Raw genomic sequence first — 27,080 nt, 5'->3', positions numbered from 1 at the left:
TATATATATATATATATGTATATATATAGAAGGAAGTAGAGAGAAAGAGAGAAAAAATAGAGGAGAAGCCAATTGCTATCTGCTAAAACAAGAACACAGACCAAGTCCAAGCGAAACTATATACCTACTATATATATATACATATACTTCTATATTAATTATATACAATTACTGCTTATTTCTCATATTTCAAACTATTTTATGGCAAAAAAAAAAAAAAAAAAAATTGCAAAACGCGCGCGCTCTTGTTTATTCTCACATTTATGCGTTAATATTGATTTCTTTCTTGTTGTTTTTCACTCTCCTTTGTTGGTTTCACTATCCAAAAGTAAAAACTAAACACACGATAACGTATTTTTAACAATTGCATATATATATATATATACATTTAACTGGCTTTTTTTATTATTATTATTATTATTTTAATGGACCACAACAAAAAGAACAACAACACAGACACACACACACACTTAATTTATCATCCAACAAAATCAGAAAATTTATATTTTTAAATACAAGACTATTAAAGCGAAGAAATGAAAAACATTAAAACAAACATGTAATGCGTAAAAAAAATTAAAAAACAAATTTTCAATCTAATAATATTATATCATCAAACAAAACCAAAAAAAAAAAAAAAAAACACAAAAACACAAAAAACATTACAACAAAAACAATAAAAAAAATGAATTAAAACCCAATTTTTTCTATAAAATGAAAAAAAAAACTTTTTATTTACATGGAATTGAGAAAACGAAATTGTTATGGGTGAGCAATTTAAGGATCCTTTCTTTGATGAAACGCACTGGATAAATTGCAAGTGAGTAACATTTTTCACATTTTATTTAAAATTTTCTACACCAAGTACTACAGGTTGAAAACCGGACCACAGTTCCCACATTGACTTAAGGGATAAAAAAGAGCATTTCGCAGAAATCTTAACTTGACCAAAGGACAAGACAAGCTCAATCTGAAAACAAATCGTGTTTGAATCTAATAACTGGATCGAGGGGATAGATCAAGATCCGGTGACTATATCATATAGCTCCCATAGGAATGATCGGTCGAAAACAGTGACTTTTGTAACTAACTTCGTTACTTTTAACGCGATTGCTTTCAAATTAAACATTTGTTAGTTTAATATATCTGTTAATGACTGTGCCGAATTTGATAAAGATCGGGTGACTATATCATATAGCTCCCATAGGAACGATCGGTGGAAAACAGTGACTTTGATCAATATCTTCGTTATTTCCTATGATTGTAGGCCATTCTTTCGCATTCTTTCCTTTTTAGATAAAACGTTCTTCCACATTGATGGCTAATAGGTAAGGAAAGAGTTACCAAAAAAGTTGCAAGGGTATACAAACTTTGACGCGGTCGAAGTTAGCCCCGGCCCTCTGGTTTTTTTATTGTTTTGTTTTATTTTGTTTTCGAATACGGAATAAAATTATATTTATTAATTTAAATTGTTTTGTTTTTTTTTCCTTAATTTTTTGGTTTGCATTTTCTTGTTGTTTTGTCATTTTAACGTACACATTATTTTCAATTGTTACACATAAATACACACATAATCAAGCATCGACCTTTCGATCACACAATTACAATATTTCATTATCATCGTTATTACCATCATCATCATCGTTCTATACACTATTTAATACATTCGTCATATTTATAGATACACATATTATAGGTAGGTATTACATTTTATTTTAATTTGTATTATCTTGAACTTAGCCACTAAAATAAAACTGTAGGCAAATGGGTATATGAAATTTGTTAATATGCCGAAAAACACTTATAATAACTTGCATTAGTTATTTCTCACTTTTTTTTACTACATTTTGTTATTGTTGTTGCTTGATTATTTTATCTTATAGTCTTTTAAAAGCTTAGTTTTTTTTGTGTTTGATTTGTGAATAACAATGCAAAAATTATAAACATTTGTGATATCAAAGGAAATGTTGCTACATATTACTACATCTTTGTAGATTCTCTCAAAAACTAAAAAGAAAAAAATTATAATGAGCTGTATATTAAGGTAATGTGTATATATTTAAATATAAATAGGTATAGATATCGAAAAAGTATTTTGTTGAGTTGATCAATTATTTCATTCGTTTTTGTTTTCTTGGTTAGTTCAAATTTGTAAATGCATTTAAGTAACGTGTCATAATATTATAAAAAACGATTAGCTAAAAAGGTGTCTCAGGTGTTTTTAAGGGGAATTCCTTCATAGTTAGTTATCTTATTACACAAACATACACATACACATATGTATATACGTAAGTATATAGGCATATTTTGTTATGTATCGCTTTTGTGTTTTTGGTTTTTTTTGTTCTTAGCTAGTACATGTATGCAAATATTTGTTTATAACATTTTACTTAAATGAAGAATTAATTGCTGACTAGACTAGTGCATATTTTAGAATTACAATCGGTTCGCATTTATGTATGTATGTAGACTCTTTCTTGTTAGAATTATTTGCTTTAAATTGGTTATCGTTAATTCTTTCTTGGGTTTTTCAATTCTTTCAATATCATTTGCTATAGGTGTACTTCGAGAATATGCATTTTAAGTAGCGTTTGCGTTTGTGTTTCTTTGTTCTATCGTTGTAGTGACGCATGGAGAGATAAAGATCATTTAACAAATGGATGGCCAAAATGAAAATCATTGATATGAATTTGTTTTTTGAAATTGTAAATTCCTGTATTTGCACCTGCCAAACCAAAAAAAAATCAATGGTTTGAGATGTTTAAGGTACACAAAAAATACCAAATATTAGCTTAGTGGAAATTTTGTTGATTTAAACATTTATGTTCTGCCATTGCAATTGTCATTAGCATTAGTTAGGCTGCGATGCAAAGATACATATATTTAAATTTCATGTTCACTTTTTTTTTTGTTTTTAAATCAGAAAGTTTCAATTAATTCAATAAATTTAGGCTTTAATTTAGTTGCTGTACCAAACCAATGTCAATAATCTTTACTAGCAATTTTCTATAGTTTTTCCGTGTGCGCTTTGCTTCTTCACAAAATGTATACATATTTCTTTTTTGCGGTTTTTGTTTTGTTCGGTTAAATCAGTTTATATTGCACGCCTTATAAAGAATTGCCATGAAATATAATTACATAATTATTTATTTTTGCTTGCATTAGTTAAGTTTGTTCGTTTTTTTTTTTTGTTGTTGTTTTTGCTTTGTTTTTGGTATTACAAATACTTTTTTCCATTAAGATCATGTGTTACACTTTCAACTTATGGAACGATAAAAATATGCAGAAATGTACAGAGAAAGGTATATAGATAGAGACAGAGAGAGAGAGAGAGTAAGTAAAAGGAGAGTAAATTACAGATAATATATAATATACATATATATATATATATATATATATATCTATATATACGTGAATATGTACATACATACATATATATTTATATATATATATATGCATGTTTGATCCGATATCGGTCAGCAAATGACGCTTCTTGTCCTGAAATCATTGAAATTTTTTGAATCAATCGTTATATGTATTGTATACGCAAAAATTGGATTTTGTTTGTTGGGAATTAGGGAAATTTAATAATTGGTTTTGATTACGGTATTTACTCTACACATGCGCTATGGGCATTTGAAGCGTCTTTGCATCCCGACAGGTCTTGTCCTACACATATTGATGATCATCAGCAGCACCAGCAGCAGAATCAATGCGCAGCAATGGCTCCTTTTCAATGGTTTGATGGACATGCTCGTCATAGTCATAGTAGTTCATCCAATCGACACGCTTGGGTTGCACTAGACCAAAGCAATTGCACTCAAGAAAATCAATAAGATTCTGCCATGGACCACGAGTAAAGGGTGAATGACCACCTTTAGCCTGGAAATGGCGATAACGACCACGATTCATGCGTTCATTGGTGGTCATACCCAAGCATATGACCTGGTAGGTCTGGCAAATTGTCAGCAATATGACCCAAGACATATGAAGGAGGGCATTGCCCATTACCCAGCCTACCCAGGCATTACAATTGCCAATAGCCCGCATGGCGGTTAGAAAATCTAAAATAAAAATATTTTATTTATTTGCATTCTAATGATAAAATGTGTCAAATCTTACCATCGAAATGGACATTGCATTGGTTAACATAATACTTAGATCCACCATAGAGCATCCAGGCGCACATTATTAATAACATCCAGAGAAAACCCATGAAATAGCTGTGATTCTTAAGACCAATGCAATTCCCTACCCAAGGGCAATGATGATCAAAGCGGGCCACACAACGATCGCACACCGAACAATGTTTTGAGCGTATAGGTCGCCTTACCAAACACCCAGAGCAGAAGGAAGCCGGCTCAAAACCAATGCCACCACGCTCTGATAGCTCTACGATGGTCTGCGGGAAAAGTATCGAAAGGTTTTAAGCAAAAATCAAAAACACTTAACCATCACGTCGCTTACCTTGAATCTCTGCTCTCGGGTGGGCTTTATAATGCCTGGATCCCCCTTCCACGACTTGAGGAAACACAGCCACAACACTAACGAGCACGCAAGGAAGCATATGGTGGCCGTTAGAGAAACAGCATCATCAATATACATTAGCCAGGTGACATAGAACCAAGCTTTTGTGGCCAAATATACACTTAAGGGTAACAACGCCATTAAATGATCATCGAACAGGGTCTTTCCAATGGCATGAAAGATGGCATATAGACAACCCAACAGGAAAAACTTTATGATATACAATGTGTTCAGTGTAAACACGATTCCGGCCAGATAAAAGGCCGTGAAAGGGCAGGCCACCATGGACCACCAGCGTAAACGTTTATCATGACGCAGCTTGGATATGAGTGAACGTCTCTGTTGAGAGGTCAGTGCAGCCTCCTTAACACGTTCCATTACCTTTGCTCCAATCCAAATTGCTCCAGTCTGCGATTCCAACATAGATAATGGCGTCTCGCCTCTCAAATTGGGCACATCCAATGAGGCTTTAGATTTTAGAACCAAAGTAGATATGGCGGTGGCGTTGCGAGCCAAAATAGCCCAATGTAACGCTGTATTGCCATGTGTGTAGTCCACCATAGCAGGGTTAGCGCCCAAAGTGAGTAGCAAGCGCACCGGATCCAAGGCACATACCTAAGTAAGGAATCAAACATTTGAGATAAAGGGAACGAAGGACACAACACATTTATCTATTATTTTACCCACCTTCCAAGCAGACCACATTAGTGCTGTCATTCCTCCTCGGTCCTGCAAGTCCGGATCCACACCCTTGGCTATGAAATATGCAACCAGCGCCGTGTGGGCAAACTGTGCCGCTATGTGTATACAGGAGCAGCCTTCTGCATCTCTGATCCTAGGATCTGCTCCTGCAGCAATTAGTAGAACCACTGCACCAAGATGACCCTGTCTGGTGGCCCAATGTAGGGGCGTTGCATTTAACTCCCCGCCTACTGCATCGACTGTGGCACCCTTCTCTAGGAAGTAGCGTATGATATCCCGACGATTGTTAATGGCTGCCCAATGGAGCAGGGTTACCGTTTCACTGTCCGGCTGATTCACATCCCAACCAGATTCTACCAGCTCTCTTACCCTGGCAATAGCTCCATACTGGGTGGCCTTAACGATATCGAAGCCACTGTAATCAGGCTCTACGGGGGGCGGTGGGTGGTTGTTGGGCTATCAGAGCGGATTGTGGTGGCTGAGTGCCACCTCCAGGAACACACGAACCCGTGGTGGCTGCATTGCAGGCGCTTTGGTACATGGCTGTGAATGTGAATGCACTTGATTTGGTGGCTATTGCTTACTTTAAACCTGATTTGCTTAGCTTCCTAACATTTAAATTAAGGAAATAGAAGTTTGTGGGAGGGGGAGTGGAGCAGGCCGGAGACGTCAGCGCCCGCGAGCAGGAGCAGGCAATCGATAGGAGTGCAATTGGATCACTGTGTATACATTTTTATGGCGACCGTCTAATGCTGGGGAGGATTTGTTGTTCACACTCGAATTTGCAGCAAATTTTAATGCGTTTTTTTTGCAAAGAACGATAGCTCTGAATCGATAGCGATAACATTCTTTTGAGATGACAGCTGTGAACGTAGCCACTACCACTACGACCGCCGTTTCCACCACTATCACCACCATACACCCACATCCAGTAAGTAGGCATATATGTATGTAATTGTTCAAACTCAATTGCAGTTGATGGCTATAAGCTGGCCCAAATTCTGATTGAGGGCAAAACCAATCAGCCATAAATAAATAAAATACCCGGCATCTATAAGAAAATCTGGTCTCGACAGTGTGTCAGTCCTATAGTTGTAAAGTTATTAATCTCGCATGACTTAAATTGCATTTGGTTCTTGCAGTTAAATATAAATTTGTTCAACAAGCACGCGAATTTAGACACAAGGATATAGGAAAGCTGTTATAGTATAGTACACATAAGGGACCATTCGTGGTGTATGTAGGTAGACAAAATAGACGACAAAATCAAAGAGAACAATAAAATCAGAGTACTTATCAATCCCTTAAAGCTCAATGCAGTTTTCTTCAAATTAAAAGTAAAAGATGTAATATCTGTTAATAAAATAGGCAAGAAGCACTTTTTGTAAAAAACTGAAATCATCTTCCAAATCCCAACAAGATTCACAGACCAGGAATGTGTGCGTAGAAAAGGGAAAGACAATCTAGTAGCAACATCTAAAGTTAAAATAGTATTTAAGGAACCCCAAATCCCCTCAGGAATAATATTCTTATAATCCAAAATCAAAGTAATAGACATTTCAGGATTTATAACCAATCCCGATAACGAACTATCAGAAATTTGGGTCACAAATAACGCCAGTTGCAGTCCAGCGATCTACAACTTTATTTGCAGAGCAGATGGATATTGATATATGTACATATATATGTATGTACATATGTATACATATACAAGATCTTTACCCACAGATTGCCAGCAGCGTCGCTCCTGTCCAGTAACTTTCATGCAAGATACACCAAGGTGTAGTCTGAATTCAAAGATGTCCTTGACAACATTACACCCATAGAGCCAACTCCCCTAAGCACACGAAAAATCTTCGTAGATGACAGTTTTGCCAAAGGTACCTTTAAATACAAGAGATGCAAATAAAGCAATGATACTCTCCTTCTTAAAATAAAAATAAGCAATCAAATCAAAAACAAAGAATTTTCACCTTATCTACACAGATGGTTCAGTCTCTGACAATTTTACCGGAAGCGCATTCTTTTTTACTTAGGCTCAAGTACCACTAAAAGCTTCTACAGCAATGGAAGACTGTCCAAGACCAAGAACTGCAAGAAAAAGTACACGAATTCAACAGAAACCCAACAAACATCCACTTCACCATGCATATCACAACAAACAAAACAAATACGTCGATAACTTTTCTTCGATAAGTTCGACTATGAATAATTTGCTCCGACAATGTCGATAACTTTGCTCTGATAATGTCGATTACGATAACTTTGCACCGATAATGTCGATAACACTATTCCCGCCTCATTTCTGGCATTATTTTTGACAAACTTTTACATATTTTCGCATGGCCTGACGTTTATTTATCGTTTATTTTTTTTCTTAACTATTTTCACAACATATTTATGGACGGTAAACGCAAGTTCAATGGCTCAGCCAATGGCCAGACCAAAAAGTCCAGGTAAGACCGCCAGCAATTCCCATTAGCTGCGACTTAATTTTCAACAAAGTTCAATTTGTTGTTTTCTAACGTAAGGAACTACGAAGAGGATGAAGAGAATGATTTCGAAGCTGCATTGGCGGCCTTTGAATCGCAAGAGGAACCACTTGAGCAGACTCTGTTGATGGGCGAAGGTCCAGAAAATCAGCAGACTAGCGAACGCTGGTCACGTCCCGCGCCACCCAAACTTGATCCGAGCCGGGATAATATTGAATTTCAGCAACTAGATGTGGAGAACTATTTGGGCCAACCTTTGCCAGGAATGCCAGGTGCCCAATTGGGCCCAGTGCCCGTGGTGCGTATGTTTGGCGTAACAATGGCTGGAAATTCAGTTTGTTGTCACGTCCATGGATTCTGTCCCTACTTCTACATAGCAGCTCCAGCATCATTTGAAGATCGGCATTGCGAGAGTTTCCAAAAATCCCTGGATCAGAAAGTTATAGCTGATATGCGCAGCAATAAGGATAATGTTCAAGAAGCTGTGCTTCTCGTGGAACTAGTGGAACGGCTAAACATTCATGGCTACCAAGGTGATGAGAAGCAGCGTTATATCAAGATCACCGTAACGTTGCCTCGATTTGTCGCCGCCGCGTCAAGATTGTTGAAAAAGGAGATTATAATGTCTGAGATTGACTTTCAAGATTGCCGTGCCTTTGAAAACAACATAGACTTTGATATACGTTTTATGGTGGACACTGGTGTAGTCGGATGCAATTGGATCGAGTTACCCAAGGGCGAATGGCGGCTGAGGTCATCTTCGTCAAAGCCGCTACCCGAATCTCGATGCCAAATAGAGGTAGATATAGCGTACGATAAGTTTATTTCACATGAACCCGAGGGCGAATGGTCAAAAGTAGCCCCATTTCGTATTCTCTCCTTTGACATCGAGTGCGCCGGCCGTAAAGGTATCTTTCCCGAGGCCAAAATGGATCCAGTAATCCAAATTGCTAACATGGTGATCAATCAAGGCGAATCCGAACCTTTCATTCGCAACATATTTACACTCAAAGAGTGTGCACCTATCATAGGCAGCCAAGTGTTGTGCCATGATCAGGAAACCCAACTGTTGGATAAATGGTCCTCCTTTGTCCGTGAAGTCGATCCAGATATTTTGACAGGCTACAACATAAACAACTTTGATATACCCTATCTGATCAATCGGGCCAGTCATTTGAAGGTGAAAAACTTTGAGTTTCTTGGCCGAATTAAGAACATACGATCCGTTATCAAGGAACAGGTGCTGCAGTCAAAGCAAATGGGTCGTCGAGAGAATCAATATGTCAACTTCGAGGGAAGAGTTCCTTTCGACCTTTTGTTTGTGTTGCTTCGCGACTACAAGCTGCGTTCCTATACATTAAATGCAGTGAGTTATCACTTTCTCCAAGAGCAAAAGGAGGATGTGCACCACAGCATCATCACAGACCTGCAAAACGGGGATGAGCAAACGCGTCGACGTCTAGCCATGTATTGTTTGAAGGATGCCTATTTGCCATTGAGGTTGCTTGGAAAGCTCATGGCTATAGTAAATTATATGGAAATGGCCAGGGTAACTGGGGTACCTTTGGAATCGCTGCTAACACGAGGCCAACAAATTAAAGTATTGAGTCAGCTGCTGCGCAAAGCCAAGACTAAGGGTTTTATAATGCCCTCGTACACCTCCCAAGGATCAGATGAGCAGTACGAAGGAGCTACGGTAATAGAACCAAAACGAGGTTACTATGCGGATCCCATATCCACCTTGGATTTCGCCTCACTATATCCGTCCATAATGATGGCCCATAATCTTTGCTACACCACTCTCATATTAGGTGGATCTAAGGATAAACTAAAGAACAAGGGACTGATCCAAGATGATCAGGTAGAGTGTACACCGGCCAATAATTATTTTGTGAAAGCCGAGTTAAGACGCGGCCTATTGCCAGAGATTTTGGAATCGCTGCTAGCCGCGCGCAAGCGAGCCAAGGCAGATTTAAAAGTCGAAAAGGATCCATTCAAGCGTCAGGTTCTAGATGGTCGGCAATTGGCACTAAAGATATCGGCCAATTCAGTATATGGCTTTACAGGTGCTCAGGTGGGCAAGTTACCATGTCTAGAAATCTCTGGCTCGGTCACTGCCTATGGTCGCACCATGATTGAAATGACAAAGACAGAGGTGGAAACGCATTACACCCGCTCCAATGGCTATGAAAATGATGCTGTTGTTATATATGGTGATACCGATTCTGTTATGGTTAATTTCGGTGTGAAATCCTTGGAACGTAGCATGGAACTGGGACGCGAGGCTGCCGAACTGGTCAGTTCCAAGTTTGTTAAACCTATCAAATTGGAATTCGAGAAGGTCTACTATCCATATCTGCTGATAAATAAGAAACGCTACGCTGGATTGTATTTCACTCGTCCGGAGGCATACGATAAAATGGACTGCAAGGGCATTGAGACTGTACGTCGGGATAATAGCCCGCTGGTAGCGAATTTAATGAACTCCTGTCTTCAGAAGTTGCTCATTGAACGCAATCCCGAGGGGGCAGTGGACTATGCCAAGCAGGTTATAGCAGATCTTCTTTGCAACCGCATCGACATATCCCAATTGGTCATAACCAAAGAGTTGGCCAAAACCGATTACGCCGCAAAGCAGGCGCACGTGGAGTTGGCGGCCAAAATGAAGAAACGTGACCCAGGCACAGCACCAAAACTAGGAGATCGAGTTCCATATGTCATTTGTGCGGCAGCCAAGAATACTCCGGCTTATCAGAAGGCCGAGGATCCATTGTATGTTTTGGAGAACTCTGTGCCTATTGATGCCAACTACTATTTGGAGCAGCAACTATCTAAACCCTTGCTTAGAATTTTTGAGCCCATTTTGGGTGAAAAGGCCGAGTCAGTGCTCCTGAAAGGAGAACACACACGGACACGTACTGTGGTTCACTCAAAGGTAGGGGGCTTAGCTGGTTTTATGACTCGCAAGGCGTCTTGTTTGGGTTGCAAATCTCTTCTGCCCAAGGGCTATGAGCAGGCCTCGCTATGCCCACACTGTGAGCCCAAAATGAGTGAATTATATCAACGTGAAGTCGAGGCGAAGCGAGGGCTCGAACAGTCCTTTTCCCGCTTATGGACCGAATGCCAACGCTGTCAGGGATCACTGCATGAGGAGGTTATCTGTTCAAATCGAGATTGCCCTATTTTCTACATGCGGCAAAAGGTGCGCATGGAGCTGGGCACACAGGAAAAGCGAGTGCAACGCTTTGGCCTGGCCGAGTGGTGAGGCACACAAAATTGGAGAATTTTAAGCCTAGAATATCTATAATTAGATTACTAAAAAATTATTACAAAGTTGTTGGTTTTCGTTTTCTTGGGTATTTCTAAGCAATTGCGGGAGAAACTTTAAGGATTTGGGCGTTGACTATTTTCGGCTCTGAAGCGTGTTGGATAACCAATCCATTGCCTGGTCCAGGCCCTCGCCTTTGGTGGCCGACGTTTTAAATATTTGAAATGTACGATTCTTAAGATTCTCCAGTCCCAAGGCATGATGCACCTCGGCCACGGTCATACATCCCTCCATATCTTGCTTATTAGCTAAAACAACGAGAATAGCTCCGGCAAGTTCCTCTTCGCGCAGCATATAGAGTAGTTCGTCTTTGGAAATGCCTATACGATCCCGATCTGCCGAATCTACCACATAGATAATGGCATCTGTGTTGCTATAATAGCAACGCCAATAGGGTCTAAGAAAAGTTAAAAAAAATATATATATATATTTACAATAATTAAGACGAACTTACTTTTTGTTAATGCAGTAAGACTCACCTAATACTCGTTTGTCCACCCAAATCCCATACTTGGAATTTTAAATTCTTATATGTCACTTGCTCCACATTGAAACCTATGGTTGGAATAGTGGTGACCACCTCCCCCCACTTGCAATCTGTATAGGATAGTCGTTTTGCCGGCACCATCTAGGCCCAGGATCAATATACGCATCTCCCTAGAGCCTAATAGGCCGCGGAAATAGCTTAAAACTCCACCTGATCATAACAAAAACAACAAGAGCAAGATTTTGAGTCATCATCATTTACTGGAGTGGCATATAGGAGGAGGGCAAGATGGAAATAAAGCGATTGGAATTGGTTGATTTCATTAACCTACCCATTATCGGCTTGCCTCTAAATGCTTAATTGTGTTTGTTGGCCTAACTAAATTGTCGAAATTTTTATTAACTAAACCAAATTCCTATTTTCACTCTTTTGACAGCGAATATTTTGTTGCTGCTGCTGCTTCTTCTTTCCTCGAATTTGCCATTCACCGCTTGCGCAAACATGACGTGTCAGCAACTACGTTCAGCAGGTAATCTATGGACCAAATAAACAAAATATAAATTGTTTCCAAATAAACGGAAAGTTATTTGTTTTGTTTTGATAAAATTTAAAAAAATTCAAAACCAACTTTTTTTAGTAGAAAAATTAAAAAAAAAAAGTAACATATTTGCGGAAATTTTTGCGTCTCATATGTTATTAGCCCAGAACGGTATCAAAGTCTTAATTAATTGAATGAACAAGCTTAAATTAGCATTTTCATAAGTCGGTTTGTACTTATGTGTAATTACATTATATTCCGATATTTTATGCACATTGCTCAAAAATTTGAACCCTAAAATATTTTGCTTGCTGAACGTAGCCAAAATTGCTTGCCGGCTAGTTATACAGACAGCGTTGCCACCTTGTCACATATCCGCCATTGGAGTTTTTTTCGTAGTAGTGTGAAAAAGTCGCGTCGTTCGAGAAAAGTGTGTGGAAAAAATCCTATTAAACATAGATAATAGGTATATGACCAATGCAAATTAATACAGAGGCCTCGGTTATCCAATGTCCTATTAGTGTAACAAATAAATGCAAGTTTGCAACGCTCTTCATACTTTACTTCCAAACGCAATCTGAGTGTGTGAACAACAAAAAAAAAAGAAGAAAAAACGAGGGGCACAACAAAAAAAAAAAAAACAACTACACATTGCCACCGTTTTAATACGCAAATTCTATTTGCAGGTTTACGGCTCATCAAAGAAACATAATTCAAATGGCATCGCCCTCGCCGGCGAATAGTCCAATGCCTCCTCCACAAGCACCCAGCCCAATGGCACCGCCATCTCAGAGCCCAGCCCCTTCGCCACATAGTCCGTATCCCCATCAACAGCAACAACCTGGACCACCACCGCCCCAAGGACCACCACAGGGTGGACCACCACCGCCTCCACATATGCAAGGACCACCACCCCCAGGACATCCGGGAGCCTACGGTCACCCCATGCAGCATGGACCGCCAGGACCAGGTGGAGTTCAAGGCCCGCCTCCGGGTCACCACATGCCTCCGCATCATCAGGGAATGAGTATGATTTTTCGTTTTGTACCAACCTGAAACCCCTGTTTTTATTTAAATCCTGCTCTTTTGTTCCTTTAGCTCCACACATGGGAATGCAAATGCCTCCGGCTGGACCAAATATGTCACCTCTTGGCTATCAGACACATGGAATGCCGCCAAATGTAAGTTGAAATGAAAGTATACATTGTTGTCCCTCAGTGAAGTCAAAAATAGGAATCGCGAAAAATTTTCATGTAGCTAAAATTCTTTATTATTCCAATCCCTCAATTTCGTTCTCTCCCTGTCTCGATCTGCCACAATCTAAAGTCTAATTAATATTTGGGGCGTGCAAAAAAAATAATAAAAATAAAAAAACAATTATATTGCTGAAATTTGCCTACTAGATAAACGATTGCACGATGTTTGGGTTTTTAACATTTTTTCCTTTTGCCAATTTGACTTGGATGCAGTTCGGCGGTCAAACTTATATTAATTTACTTTGAACATCCTCGCCTCCCACTGACTGCTCCTGGTCACCACGTCGAAGTAGATTTTCGATTTCCAGCCGCAATTTTTCGGTGCCAGCACAAATCAGATCCGGTTTCATCACATCAAAAGGTTTACCCAAAGGATTGGTAACAACACCGCCAGCCTCTTTGACAAGCAAAGAGCCAGCAGCGCAATCCCAAGGATACATGTCCTCGATATAAAATGCATCTAAATTACCAGCGGCAACTAGGCAAAGTTCATCCACCACACAAGAGTAGGCTAGTAGACTATGAAATGGATAGAAGTCACTACTTCTCAAAGGTTCTTAGCCGTCGAAAACTTACCGTCTGGCTCTTAACCCCACATGATAGATTCTTTTGATATGTTTATTTGCCTGTGCATGCACATGAAGCAGTGAAACTTCGTAGGCCACATTTGCATCACCGATCCTCTCGCAATTGCTGACATGAATGGCTTCGCCATTACAGAAGGCTCCTTGATTTAATTTGGCCGTGTATAGCTTTTTTTGCACAGGATTGTTAACTATGCCCACAACAATTTCCTTATTAATGGCCAGACCAATGGACACACAAACGTGCGGTATTTGCTTAATGAAATTCGAGGTGCCATCAATTGGATCAATGATCCAAGTTGGAGCATCTGTAAGCTCTTTAGAAATATTATTATTCTTAGCCGTTTCCTCTTCGCCAATAAACTTGTGCTGGGGATATTTCTCTAATATCTTGGCCATAAGAAAGTCCTCAATCTTATTATCATAATCGGTGACTACATCGTAGAAAGCACCTTTGATAGAAACATTTTTGCCAGCTTTTTCGTATCCCTCAAGCAGTATTTGGCCAGCCTCCACAGCCAGTGGATAGATAAAGTTATACAATTCCTCAATCTCAAGCGTTGATGCAGTCATATCTTGTATGTTTTTTCTTCTTCTTTTATTTGTGTACGTTTATTTTTAATTTGGAATTGGATTGAAATTGAGGGGACTTTTTGTTTTTCTTTTTCTAATTGCCTGCCTGTTCTTTCCTCATTCAACGCGGAATGCTAACTAATCAGAGAGAAGAGGAGCAAAGGTTGGCGTTTCCACTCTCCACGATACTGTGATGATGTGAGCTTTAATTGCTCTGGTTCCATCTCTGCTTTATCTCAATTTTGTTTGAGTAGACAATTTTTATGTGGTTTGTCTTTTATCTTCGTTTGCCTGATATATGTACGTACATATGTGCTCTAACCAGGCTAGTCAAACAGGCATAAAATACCTGTTTTTTCCTACGAGTCACTAAAGTAAAGTATGTGTGAAAGCTTTTTAGAGGGGTGCGTTATAATTTGATATAATGATTTCTTTAGACATAGCCTTGTATGCGTTAATTGAAATGATCATCAAATACATATATTATCTCCGATTGTAACCCCTAAAAATTCTTGCAAACTTAAGACTTTAAATATGCAAATATGTACAACATTGTGATATTGCACCAGCAATAATTATAAAATCTACCAAAGTCATTGAAATTTGTTGTTTTTAAATCGTTATCGCAAATCATGTGTCTAGTAATCTTGTATTTTTTATGAAGATACGAAACAAGTTGGGTTTGGCTTCCAATTTGTTTTCCAAGATTTCATTTTTTTTTTTGTAAATCACACTAAAACCTTCTATTACACTTAATTGCTTTGTATCATTCAGTAAAATTAATATACAATTTTTAATGCATAACAAAAGGCCGGCTTTCCTGGACTTGAAAAACTTTTAATAATTTTTCTTTTAAGAAATAGTTTGTGCCGTAAGAATAAAACCTTTTGTGACAGATTTTGAAAGATAAAGTCCGAAGAAGACATTAATTTGTTGAATGGTTGACAAAAGAGAGTCTTATTTTTTAAAGAGTGCCGGAATGATATGATTGGTGTGCAAATTGAATATTGAGAGACTTTGCTGAGAGTAGTATGTAGACTTCCAGTCTGTATACGGTTCGATGAAGTGGAACACGTTTCGTGCACTACAATTACTCTACTAGTAACTAGTGTATATACATATGTACATTGACAATTGCTGGAAAAGAGCTTTTTGCTTTCAATTGTGACTATTTGTAGGAGGTAGGAAGATGTGGAGGAGAAGTATATAGACTATATGCATGTTTTGGGTGAGTAAATAATTCATTTTGTACAATGATACTAGACCAAACTAGGTCATCAAATTTTTTGTATAGTCAGTTATATGAAGTTTCTGATATCCTGCTATCCTGCTTTATAATCAGTTTAGTTTAAATTTTTAGTTATCAGGGCGGGCGATTCTTAAATCTTTCTACTATTGTGGTCTGATAAGAAATAATTGAAGTAAGGATGATTTGTAAATTTAATATCAGCTGTTTGTCAAAGCTTTCAATGAAGCTTTTACATTATTATTAGATTACCGTATGGTAAAGGTGATAAGACGAAAGGGGAAAAACGGGGAGAAGTTTCAAATGTATTTTTATAAAATTTATCTTTATACAATATGGTTGTTCTGCATTTATTTTGTTTTGTTCTTTTTTTTTTTTAACAAACTTCGTTTAGATCTCTACTACTTGAAGGTATATTGAGTTATCTGATTAGCCTCCTCGATAAGAGCAATAACATTTTTGGCCAATTCGGGCGTTGCTGAACAAACACAGTCCGGTTTCATCACATCGAATTTACCACCCTTTGTGTGACAAATGGTTCCACCAGCTTCGGTTAATATAATAGCACCGGCAGCTATATCCCATGGCTTTAGATCTTCCACATGATAGGCATCACATTGGCCGGTGGCCACATAACAAAGAGTTAAAGCGGCACTACCGAAGCAGCGGGTACTAATTAGAATAATTAGAAACATAAAAATATTCAACAGTTTGAAGCCAAGGACAAAGATAACAACTAACTAACCCAGTGGCATTTGAGCCCAATTTATATAGTCTTTTAATATTTTTATCCCTCACACGCGCAGCATGGATGAGCGAGATCTCATAGGCCACAACAGCTTGACTAATCTGTCGAAAACAAAAACAAAAATGACAAGATAAGAATAAAGATAGAACGTTTCATACAAATTTTGCTTACATACCGTAGTTACTTTTGAGGTCTCAATCCGCTGGCCATTCAAATAGGCCCCATTTCCTTTCCACGCTGAGAATAGTTCGTTTAGGGGGGATTATAGATAATTCCAACCACCAACTCTTTATTAATGGCCAAACCAACTGAAATACAACAATGCGGGATGCGATGTATAAAATTTGTTGTCCCGTCAATTGGGTCGATTATCCAGGTGGGGGCATCAGTTAGCACCGCTTCACAATGTGATTCTGCCGACTCCTCTTCGCCAATGATTAGGGATTCGGGAAAGGCTTTCAATAGGCCCTCAGTTAGGATATCCTCGATTTGTTTGTCATACACAGTGACCAAATCGTAAAAATCGGCCTTGACTTTATATTCGGTTTTCCTCTTATCATAACCCTCCTGCATAAGTGGACCACATTTTTTCACCAGATCAAGAGCCACATCGTAGTATTCCTTTAGTTTAGCTTCGCTAGCCATGATGGATGAATGGTTGCTTATTTTGAAATTTCTTTATTTTTGCTGCTCCTCTTGCTGTTGGGACATTCAAATGCCGACTGAATGAACCAACCTTTGGCTGGATATGTGATAGACGAACCGCTCTAATATAAACAGAGTAAACAAGCTTTTATTCAAAAGCTTTTCACACTTATACACACAGTAATCATTTCTGAGAGATGGAGAGAGAAAGAAATAGAGAGAGACGAATGGTGAGAGGGACAGAAAGCAAAGGAAAGAAAAGTTCGGCGAATTTCAATAATAAAACACCTAAATAAACAATGTCTAGAGTCTCGACTGTAAATCAGAGATAAACACTGATCAGGTTTACAAGATATAATTTCTTTTTAATAGGAATAGTAATGCCATTTAATCTACTGATCAATAATCCCAATCTCCATTGTCTGGGCGTCGTTAATAATGGCATACTATTTATTTAGTATAATATTACAATTTTTGCTATCATCTTGGCTAAGTAGTTTTAATTAAAGTGAATCATAAATTTGCTTAGATTGAATTAAATTTGTTAACATTTTTGTTAATTTGTAGACAAACTTTAATACAAATTCATATTCGTTAACAAATAATTAGAAAATCTAACTACCATTACAATTCATTCCCCACCAACATTATTGGCTTGATCCGCTTTACGTATAAGTTGTTCGATTTCTATTCTCAATGATTCCGTGCCGGCACAAATTAAATCTGGTTTCATTATATCAAATGGACCACCATAGGGATGAGTAACAATACCACCAGCTTCACAAATTAATAAATAACCGGCAGCACAATCCCATGGGAACATATCCTCAATATGAAAGGCATCCAAATTGCCAGCGGCCACCATGCAAAGTGAATCCACAACACAGCTATAGGCCAGGAGACTATAAATATGATAAAATATCAAGGATTATTTGCCACTTTGCTTTAATTTTTTGATTAACTACCGTCTGGCATGCGAACCCACATGATAGATTCGCTTAATGTGCTTGTTCCTGATTTTCGGAGCATGCAGCAGACAAACCTCATAGGCTACATTGGCCTCATTGAGAGTCTGGCAATTGCTTACGTGAATGGCTTTGCCATTGCAAAAGGCTCCTTGACTCAATTTGGCCGTATAGAGCTTCTTTTGTACGGGATTGTTAACTATGCCCACAACAATTTTCTTATTAATGGCCAGACCAATGGACACACAAACGTGTGGTATTTGCTTAATGAAATTCGAGGTGCCATCTATAGGATCAATGATCCAAGTTGGAGCATCTGTTAGCTCTTTAGTGATATTATTATGATTTATATGAGTATCTTCTTCACAAATGAATTTATGTTCTGGATATTTTGATAAAATTTGCTTCATCAGAAACTGTTCAATTTGATTGTCATAATCGGTGACGACATTATAGAACTCTCCATCCTTTAGATCGATGGGCTTTTTAGGATTTTCGTATCCTTCGATTAGGATCTCTCCTGCTCGCACAGCCAAAGGATGAATGAAATCGAAATATTCGTTGATTTTCTCAGTAGTTGTCATTTTATAAGATAAGAGAAACGCACAAATATAGAATGTGAGAAAGAGTGAAAAAAATAGACTATACAATTGGTTATGAGAACAAAGAACACTGAGAAGATAGATTGTTGCAACGACGATGTGAAATGATAAGGTCTGACTTCGTTGAGAGTGAAACTTCTACTGAGTTTAAATTTTTGAATGATGCAGCCAGAACAGGTCTATTTAGATAGATGTCATGTATTTAACTGAGATTTTAACAATAATTGAAAAGAGCTTTTATATATGTATGTACATACATACATTCTCTAAGGGGCGAAGTCAATGGATTAGTATAAGGGAGAAGCTGCTCCTCTGGTCTTCCTCTGTTATTCTAATTATAATTATCAGAGTTATCAAACTGAATATACTTATCTACATTAATTATTGGGTATATATATCTATTAATTTTTCTATTTTTAAAACGATTAAAGAAATTATCGACAAATAATGCTTTTTGATGCTTAACAAAAACGTTTTAATTGTATGTAACATTGAAGATTAACCATTTTGAGTATAGTAGATAATACATTTGACATATGTATGTACATCAGTTGAAAAGTCCCTAATTGAAATGTGTTTGACTTGTAATGTATTTTAGGCACCCACACAAGGAGGACCTTCGGGAGCTGGTGCACCGGGACCGCCGCCACCTGAACGTTCCGGCCAAGAGAATTTGCATGCATTGCAGCGAGCCATCGATTCCATGGAGGAGAAGGGAATGCAGGAGGATCCGCGCTACTCACAATTGTTGGCCATGCGAGCCACTTCCAAGCATCAGCATCTGAATGTGAATCAGGTTAATCTGTTGCGAACTCAGATTACCGCCTACCGTTTGCTGGCCAGAAACAAACCCATCTCCATTCAGATGCAACAGACCTTGCAAGCACAGGCGGCGCAGCAGCAACAACAGCAGCCACCACCGCCCATGGGTGGTCCACCGGGAATGCAAGGAGTACCGCCACCAACGCAGCAGCAGCAGCAACAGCAACAGCAGCAACAACAGCAGCAACAACAGCAGCAGCAACAGCAGCAGCAACAACAACAACAACAACAACAGCAGCAACAGCAGCAGCAACAACAGCAGCAGCAGCAACCGCCATCGACTGGTACACCGCCACAGTGCTCGACACCACCGGCTAGTCCTTATGGCCAGCCTTTGCCGGGTCAGAAACTGCAGCAGCCACCAACTGGACCAGTGCCGGGGCAGTTACCGCCTCATTTGCAGCAGCAGCAAATCGCCCAAGGACAACCTTTGACGCCACAACCGCCACCTTCGGTGGTGGGACAACAGTCGTCATTACCCGAGCAGCTGCATCAACATCATCCTATGCCTAATGGTGGCAAACCTTTGGCCATGGGTGCAGCGGGAGGACAAGCCCTGATACCATCATCAGGCATGCCGCTGCAGCAGCAGCAACAACAGCAGCAACAACAGCAACAGCAGTCAGGTATGAGGACAGCACCACCAGGAATAAATCAAGTCGCCCAACCAGGCCCACCACGACCTGGTGGTCTGCAAGGACAACATCAACCAATGCCCAAGCCCAATCGGGTGACTACTGTTGCCAAGCCCGTGGGCCTGGATCCCATCACGTTGCTTCAAGAGCGAGAAAATCGAATTGCAGCCCGCATCTCGTTGCGGATGCAAGAACTTCAACGATTGCCAGCAACCATGTCCGAAGATTTGCGTCTACAGGCGACTATTGAGCTGCGCGCATTACGTGTTCTGAATTTCCAGCGTCAATTGCGCATGGAGTTTGTTCAGTGCACCAGGAGGGACACCACTTTGGAGACGGCGCTAAATATGAAGTTCTATAAGCGTACCAAGCGACAGGGTTTACGCGAGGCTCGAGCCACCGAGAAACTGGAGAAGCAACAGAAACTAGAGGCAGAGCGTAAGCGCAGGCAAAAGCATTTGGAGTTCCTAGCGGCAGTGTTGCAGCATGGCAAGGACTTGCGCGAGTATCATAGAAATAATAAGGTAAAGTCTCTATAAACGTAATAACCGACTATCTACATGCATGCTTACCACATTAATTTCTTTCCATTTAACAGGCCCAACTGGCTAGAATGAACAAAGCAGTAATGAACTATCATGCTAATGCCGAGCGAGAGCAGAAGAAGGAACAGGAGCGCATTGAAAAAGAGCGTATGCGTCGTCTTATGGCTGAGGATGAGGAGGGCTATCGCAAACTTATCGATCAGAAAAAGGATAAACGTCTGGCCTTCCTTCTGTCGCAGACAGATGAGTATATCAGCAACCTAACCCAGATGGTTAAACAGCATAAGGATGATCAAATGAAAAAGAAGGAGGAGGAAGGCAAACGATTGCAGCTATACAAAAAAGAATTGCTAATGAGTGGCGAATATATTGGAATAGATGAGGGCAGCATTGTTGCCGATATGCGTGTCCATGTGGTGGAGCAATGCAGTGGCAAGAAGCTTACCGGAGATGATGCTCCCATGCTAAAGCATTTACATCGTTGGCTAAATATGCATCCAGGCTGGGATTGGATCGATGACGAGGATGACAATAGCGGAGGACTTGGAGGGGTTACCCAAAATGAAAGCAAAGTCAATGCGAAAGAGGAACAGCCCGAACTCGAAGAGGATGTACCGGATAAGGTTGATCCTGAGGCTGCCGAAAAGAAGCCCTTGGGCGACGAGGAAGCAAAGGCTTTGATTACAACAGCTAAGGTCGAGGACGATGAATACCGCACAGAGGAGCAGACTTACTATAGTATAGCCCATACCATTCATGAAAAGGTCTTCGAGCAAGCCAGCATTATGGTCAATGGTCAGTTGAAGGAGTATCAACTGAAGGGTCTCGAGTGGCTCGTGTCCTTATACAACAACAACTTGAATGGCATCCTGGCCGATGAGATGGGTTTGGGTAAGACCATTCAAACCATATCGCTGGTCACCTATCTAATGGATCGCAAAAAAGTTATGGGTCCCTATCTGATCATTGTTCCCTTATCCACATTGCCCAATTGGGTGTTGGAATTCGAGAAATGGGCTCCGGCAGTTGGTGTTGTTAGCTACAAGGGCAGCCCACAAGGGCGACGTTTGCTTCAAAATCAAATGCGAGCTACAAAATTTAATGTTCTCCTGACCACTTACGAGTATGTTATTAAGGACAAAGCTGTTCTGGCGAAAATCCAATGGAAATACATGATTATCGATGAGGGTCATCGAATGAAAAATCATCATTGCAAGCTCACACAGGTCCTCAATACCCATTATATAGCACCGTATCGTCTGCTGCTTACGGGAACTCCATTGCAAAATAAATTGCCCGAACTTTGGGCATTGCTCAACTTCTTGCTGCCCTCCATTTTCAAGTCGTGCTCCACTTTTGAGCAATGGTTCAATGCCCCGTTTGCCACCACCGGCGAGAAGGTGGAATTGAATGAGGAGGAAACCATTCTGATTATTCGACGTCTGCATAAAGTGTTGCGTCCCTTCCTTCTGCGTCGACTCAAAAAGGAGGTCGAACATCAATTGCCCGACAAGGTGGAATATATTATTAAGTGTGACATGTCCGCGTTACAGCGCGTCCTCTACAAACACATGCAGAGCAAGGGTGTCCTATTGACCGATGGCTCCGAGAAGGGAAAACATGGAAAGGGTGGAGCCAAGGCCCTAATGAACACCATTGTTCAGCTGAGAAAGCTGTGCAACCATCCCTTTATGTTCCAGCATATCGAAGAGAAGTATTGCGATCACACTGGTGGCCATGGTGTAGTATCAGGTGAGTTTAACAGAATGCAGAGGGGTGATCTTGTGAATGTGGGTAACTAATTTTCTATTGCATCCTTCGACAGGTCCCGATCTCTATCGCGTTTCGGGTAAATTTGAGCTTCTCGATCGTATACTGCCCAAACTGAAAGCAACCAATCATCGTGTACTTCTCTTCTGTCAAATGACCCAGTGCATGACCATAATTGAGGATTATCTGGGATGGCGTCAATTTGGATATCTTCGGCTCGACGGAACAACCAAGGCTGAGGATCGTGGTGAACTTTTGCGCAAATTCAACGCCAAGGGCTCAGACTATTTTGTATTTCTGCTTTCCACACGTGCCGGTGGTTTGGGTTTGAATTTGCAGACGGCCGATACTGTGGTCATTTTCGATTCTGATTGGAATCCGCATCAGGATTTGCAGGCCCAGGATCGTGCTCATCGTATTGGTCAGCGAAATGAAGTACGAGTACTTCGGCTGATGACAGTAAATTCAGTGGAGGAGAGAATTTTAGCCGCAGCCAGATACAAATTGAATATGGACGAGAAGGTCATTCAGGCCGGTATGTTTGATCAGAAATCTACGGGTAGCGAGCGACAGCAGTTCCTGCAAACTATTCTGCATCAGGATGACAACGAAGAGGAGGAAGAAAATGAGGTGCCCGATGATGAGATGATCAACATGATGATTGCCCGCAGTGAGGAGGAAATTGAAATATTCAAACGCATGGATGTCGAACGAAAGAAAGAGGATGAAGAAATCCATCCTGGTAGGGAGCGTCTCATTGATGAATCTGAATTGCCCGACTGGTTGACGAAGGATGATGACGAGGTGGAGCGTTTCCACTATCAATACGATGAAGATACCATTTTAGGTAACAATATTATTCAATCTGTTTATATTTATTGTTTGCAAAATGTTAATGTGTTTGTGTATTTGTTGTTGATTTCAGGCCGTGGCTCTCGCCAACGCAAAGAGGTTGACTACACGGACAGCCTTACCGAAAAGGAATGGCTGAAGGCCATTGATGATGGCGCTGAATTTGATGAGGAGGAAGAAGAGGATGACTCCAAGCGTAAGAGACGGAAACGCAAGAATCGTAAGGATGAATCCGATGATGATTCAATGATACTTAAACGTCGTCGCCGCCAGAATCTAGACAAACGTTCAAAGAAACAAATGAACAAAATTATGAGTGCTGTCATTAAGCATACCCAGGACGGACGGACACTGTCCGAACCGTTTATGAAATTACCTTCGCGACAGCGTCTACCGGATTACTATGAAATCATTAAACGGCCGGTGGACATTAAGAAAATCCTACAACGCATCGAGGATTGCAAATATGCGGATCTCAATGAGCTCGAAAAGGATTTTATGCAATTGTGTCAAAATGCCCAGATTTATAATGAGGAAGCTTCGCTTATCTATCTGGATTCCATAGCTCTCCAAAAGATTTTTGTTAGCTCCAGGCAAAGGGTGACAGCTGCTGCAGATGCTGCTGCAGTGGCAGCCGGCGAAAACACAGCGGAGGCGTCACACGGAGCTGGTGGTGGAGGTGCTTCTGATAATTCAGACAATGATGATGATGATGTCGGTGGCGGTGGAAACAACAATGATGATGGCTCCGATGATGAGGAGATTGCCACTACTTCGGCAGCTGCCGTTAAAATGAAACTTAAACTTAACAAATCACTGGCCAGTGCCCCAACCACACCCACGCAATCAGTATCAAGCGGTGTGGGTGGAGGCGCGGCAACCACATCCAAAAAGCAAACACGACGAAAGCGATCCCAAAAGAAATACACCATTTCCGATGATGACGACGATGATATGGACTAGCTACCGTTGGGTGTGATCTTTAAGCGTGGCTCCATGGATGAAATTTAAAAATGTGGAGTGTAATCATATACTATTTATTAATTTAAAGAAGAAACGTTTACACTGGCAAGCGAACGTGTCAAACATTCATTTTTTTTTTAATTGTTCACAAATACATTTTCTCCTAGTGTAGACACTCTTAATTTTAAATTAATATTTCTTTTAGGTAAGACAAGACACATTCTAGACGATGTGGCGATTCTCTTATCTTACCTTTACAATCCTAGTGCAAAAACCACCCGTTCTAAGTTCTGCTTCCTTCTATGTCTCGTTCTCTTTAATTGCTAACTCTCAAACTTTCTCGTCTTTTCCTCGTGTATGATCTATATATTAGTATACCCAAACCCAAAAGAAAACACAAACACTTTATTATACACATTTAAATCATACTTTTAAAAATAAATGCATACACTTAATATTGAAATGGGTAAATAATGGCAAAAATTATATCTTATAATAAATAGTGAAAATATTCATCGCACATATCATGAACAGATGCTGTATGCTCCTCGTCGCCGCTGTCCAAGCTACGGCGTAACGTAATCTTGTGTGCATTGGAGTATAAATCGTCATCGATGTTCGCGCCGTCGGTTTCTATAAATGGATTCAATAATTATATATGTTGTTCATTAAGACACAAACAGGATGACAGTTAATGCGTTACTATGCATGTAGTAAACATACAAACTACATCGCTCATTTACTAAAAATCGGAAAATTGTTTACTGCTCATTTATTTATAGGAAAGAATTATATCTTAAGTACTAGAGCTCTTTGATGATTAAACAAACAAAAGTGTCGAGTGTTCCTTTAACCAGCTTAAATATACGTCAGATATCTTTCATTGAGTGATCAGTGAATCATCCGGCGTACCTCTATTAAATACAAACGCTTCTTTGTTTGTGATGATTTATCAGTCTTTTAGTAAATCAGCGATATTTGTTGTACGACTTAGGAATTACTCAGTTTACCTGTAAATTTTTGTTTTCTTCCCAATCTCAGTTTAGAGCTTGGACACAATACAGCTTCATCGCCCAAATCCAGCTCATTCTCTTTGGCTCTTTGGGAGTATCGCACCGGTGGGGCCAGAAACCAATATGATTGCAGAATACTCTTAAGGCCGGGCATTTGACGTAATTCCTCTAGCTTCTGTGGCTGCTTGGAGAGAGTTTGGAATGCTCTCAATTGCAATGTCACTTCCTGGGATGTGGAACTAACAAGACTTATCACAGACTTCGCAGCCGTGGAACAGACCATGGGATATATTAAAACATCCGGATCTGTGGGAATATTGATATATGCAACACCAAGAGCTCGTCGATTTAAATAGAACTCGAGATGCCCTCGACAGCGATCCAAGTAGACTCCGACCAGACAACCCTGAGAAAATTTCTGGCCATAGGGAAGCTGTTCGCCACAATGTTGGATTTTACCGGAATACGAGAAGCCCCAGGATTGTGCATTGGTGCCTAATGCGGACACGAAATGGAATTTAAATTGCTCCAAATTAACATTTTCCGTGCCGATGCCAAACATCTAAAAAGATAAAGGGGAAAACAAATGGAAAAATATTTACATTGAACTTTACTAAAGTCTTATCAGCTAGTTGAGTCTCTGGTGTTCCTTCTTTTTCTTGACAGCTGTTGCCTGCCAACAATTTGAACGATTATCTTATCAGTTCTTTGTAATCCCGCATTATGTTCTGTAAATTGAAATTGAGATCAGCAGCAGGCACAGTTGGTGTGCCACATATGTATATGTGTATATGTCTATAAAACAACAAAGTATACGAATTATGTAATGTACATACATATGTATGTACAAATGGATGTACACAGGAATGTTCCCTTATCACTAGCCGACATTGTCTGACATTCATCGGCTGCCCTATTTAAAAATAGTTCTCATTGCCATGGTTCTAGCCATGGTTCAAGATAGGATTTTTCTTTCCACTTACCACATCTGTGCCAGTCAAAGCGGTAATGATGCGCATCTCCCAGAAATGTACCTTACCCGCCTTTAGCGGTTTCTCGCCACGAACTATAGCCGTACCCTGACTGTAGGTGGGATGGAATATGATATCTCGTCCACTGATCTGAGCATCCGAAGAGTCTGTTGTTTGCCATAGCCAATCCAAACGATGTCCAGAATCAGCCTCGCCGCACCGGCACTTGACTAGGTCCAGAATGTTACCTTTGTAATTGGTCACTTCCATGCAACGAGGAAAGATGCAATCACAAAAGCCGGGACAGCAGTGATCTTGATGATGGTTGGTCAACATTTTTAGTATTTTTTTCCCCCGCTGTTGTTATAGTTGCTTATCATGCAGGCATCACAAAACAAAGACGAGTTTACTGCTTGACATACACCGAATGTATGGTTTCCAGTCAAACCAGCTCCAGATTTTTGTATAGCTGGCTGCTGCTCATGCCCTGTATTAAATACACTTGTAATGTTTTTGTTTACGTTTTTTCCGAACGGCTGCATGTCTTTGACCGTCTAACAGTGCTGCCCGAATTTCCGAAAGAAAAGTTGCTAGATTTCGGAAAAAAAAGTTGCTAAAAAGGCAAGCCTAAAAACGAACTGAAAAATATTATCTTATGTTTTACATTTTTTTTGACACCAAATTAAAAGTGCTAAAACTAAAAAAGCACAACAAAATAGTCAAGTACAAGGACCAATATTTTTGTAAATTACTATTAATAGTTTTTTGCATTTATAAAGAGTAAAATAAGTTATAAATTGCTAAAATGGCACCACT

General features: G+C 39.8%; 7 protein-coding genes, 1 long non-coding RNA gene and 1 pseudogene across 8 annotated transcripts; 2 read left to right on the top strand and 7 right to left on the bottom strand.

The window, feature by feature from the left end:
- Positions 1-2,321: 2,321 nt before the first annotated feature.
- Positions 2,322-6,073, bottom strand: Hip14 (palmitoyltransferase Hip14). Its single transcript, XM_068293201.1, is given in 5 exon segments — positions 2,322-4,064; positions 4,123-4,402; positions 4,468-5,142; positions 5,215-5,664; positions 5,666-6,073. Coding segments are annotated over 5 exon segments (1,959 nt in total). The 5' UTR covers positions 5,771-6,073; the 3' UTR covers positions 2,322-3,615.
- Positions 6,074-6,828: 755 nt separating this feature from the next.
- Positions 6,829-7,295, bottom strand: LOC137580711 (uncharacterized). Its single transcript, XR_011033033.1, has 2 exons — positions 7,203-7,295; positions 6,829-7,113 (listed from the first exon to the last, which is right to left on the bottom strand). It is a non-coding gene; the product is annotated as an uncharacterized lncRNA (long non-coding RNA).
- Positions 7,296-7,525: 230 nt separating this feature from the next.
- Positions 7,526-11,054, top strand: PolD1 (DNA polymerase delta). The gene is made up of 2 exons (XM_068291802.1): positions 7,526-7,685; positions 7,761-11,054. The coding sequence occupies exons 1-2, from the start codon at positions 7,630-7,632 to the stop codon at positions 10,984-10,986; spliced, it is 3,282 nt and encodes a 1,093-aa protein (XP_068147903.1). The 5' UTR covers positions 7,526-7,629; the 3' UTR covers positions 10,987-11,054.
- Positions 11,006-11,702, bottom strand: Arl1 (ADP ribosylation factor-like 1). The gene is given in 3 exon segments (XM_068291814.1): positions 11,006-11,446; positions 11,529-11,641; positions 11,643-11,702. Coding segments are annotated over 3 exon segments (495 nt in total). The 3' UTR covers positions 11,006-11,124.
- A 743-nt stretch (positions 11,703-12,445) lies between these two features.
- Positions 12,446-24,743, top strand: brm (ATP-dependent helicase brm). Its single transcript, XM_068294048.1, has 7 exons — positions 12,446-12,540; positions 12,761-13,101; positions 13,173-13,255; positions 19,292-20,674; positions 20,749-22,447; positions 22,521-23,312; positions 23,391-24,743. The coding sequence occupies exons 2-7, from the start codon at positions 12,792-12,794 to the stop codon at positions 24,278-24,280; spliced, it is 5,157 nt and encodes a 1,718-aa protein (XP_068150149.1). The 5' UTR covers positions 12,446-12,540; positions 12,761-12,791; the 3' UTR covers positions 24,281-24,743.
- Positions 13,321-14,669, bottom strand: LOC137580135 (uncharacterized). The gene is made up of 2 exons (XM_068294067.1): positions 13,907-14,669; positions 13,321-13,849 (listed from the first exon to the last, which is right to left on the bottom strand). The coding sequence occupies exons 1-2, from the start codon at positions 14,485-14,487 to the stop codon at positions 13,558-13,560; spliced, it is 873 nt and encodes a 290-aa protein (XP_068150168.1). The 5' UTR covers positions 14,488-14,669; the 3' UTR covers positions 13,321-13,557.
- Positions 16,053-17,316, bottom strand: LOC137580150 (uncharacterized; annotated as a pseudogene).
- On the bottom strand, positions 17,612-18,816 carry LOC137580143 (uncharacterized). Its single transcript, XM_068294071.1, has 2 exons — positions 18,092-18,816; positions 17,612-18,028 (listed from the first exon to the last, which is right to left on the bottom strand). The coding sequence occupies exons 1-2, from the start codon at positions 18,673-18,675 to the stop codon at positions 17,758-17,760; spliced, it is 855 nt and encodes a 284-aa protein (XP_068150172.1). The 5' UTR covers positions 18,676-18,816; the 3' UTR covers positions 17,612-17,757.
- Positions 24,685-26,830, bottom strand: LOC137580127 (SPRY domain-containing SOCS box protein 3). Its single transcript, XM_068294060.1, has 3 exons — positions 26,277-26,830; positions 25,291-25,855; positions 24,685-24,913 (listed from the first exon to the last, which is right to left on the bottom strand). The coding sequence occupies exons 1-3, from the start codon at positions 26,598-26,600 to the stop codon at positions 24,771-24,773; spliced, it is 1,032 nt and encodes a 343-aa protein (XP_068150161.1). The 5' UTR covers positions 26,601-26,830; the 3' UTR covers positions 24,685-24,770.
- Between the last annotated feature and the right edge of the window lie 250 nt (positions 26,831-27,080).

The sequence above is a fragment of the Drosophila tropicalis genome, unplaced genomic scaffold (genome assembly GCF_018151085.1).
Source record: "Drosophila tropicalis isolate 14030-0801.00 unplaced genomic scaffold, ASM1815108v1 contig_1190, whole genome shotgun sequence".
Classification (NCBI taxonomy): domain Eukaryota; kingdom Metazoa; phylum Arthropoda; class Insecta; order Diptera; family Drosophilidae; genus Drosophila; species Drosophila tropicalis.
Note: the sequence above shows the minus strand (reverse complement) of the source record. Positions and strands in the feature narration are given on the sequence as shown.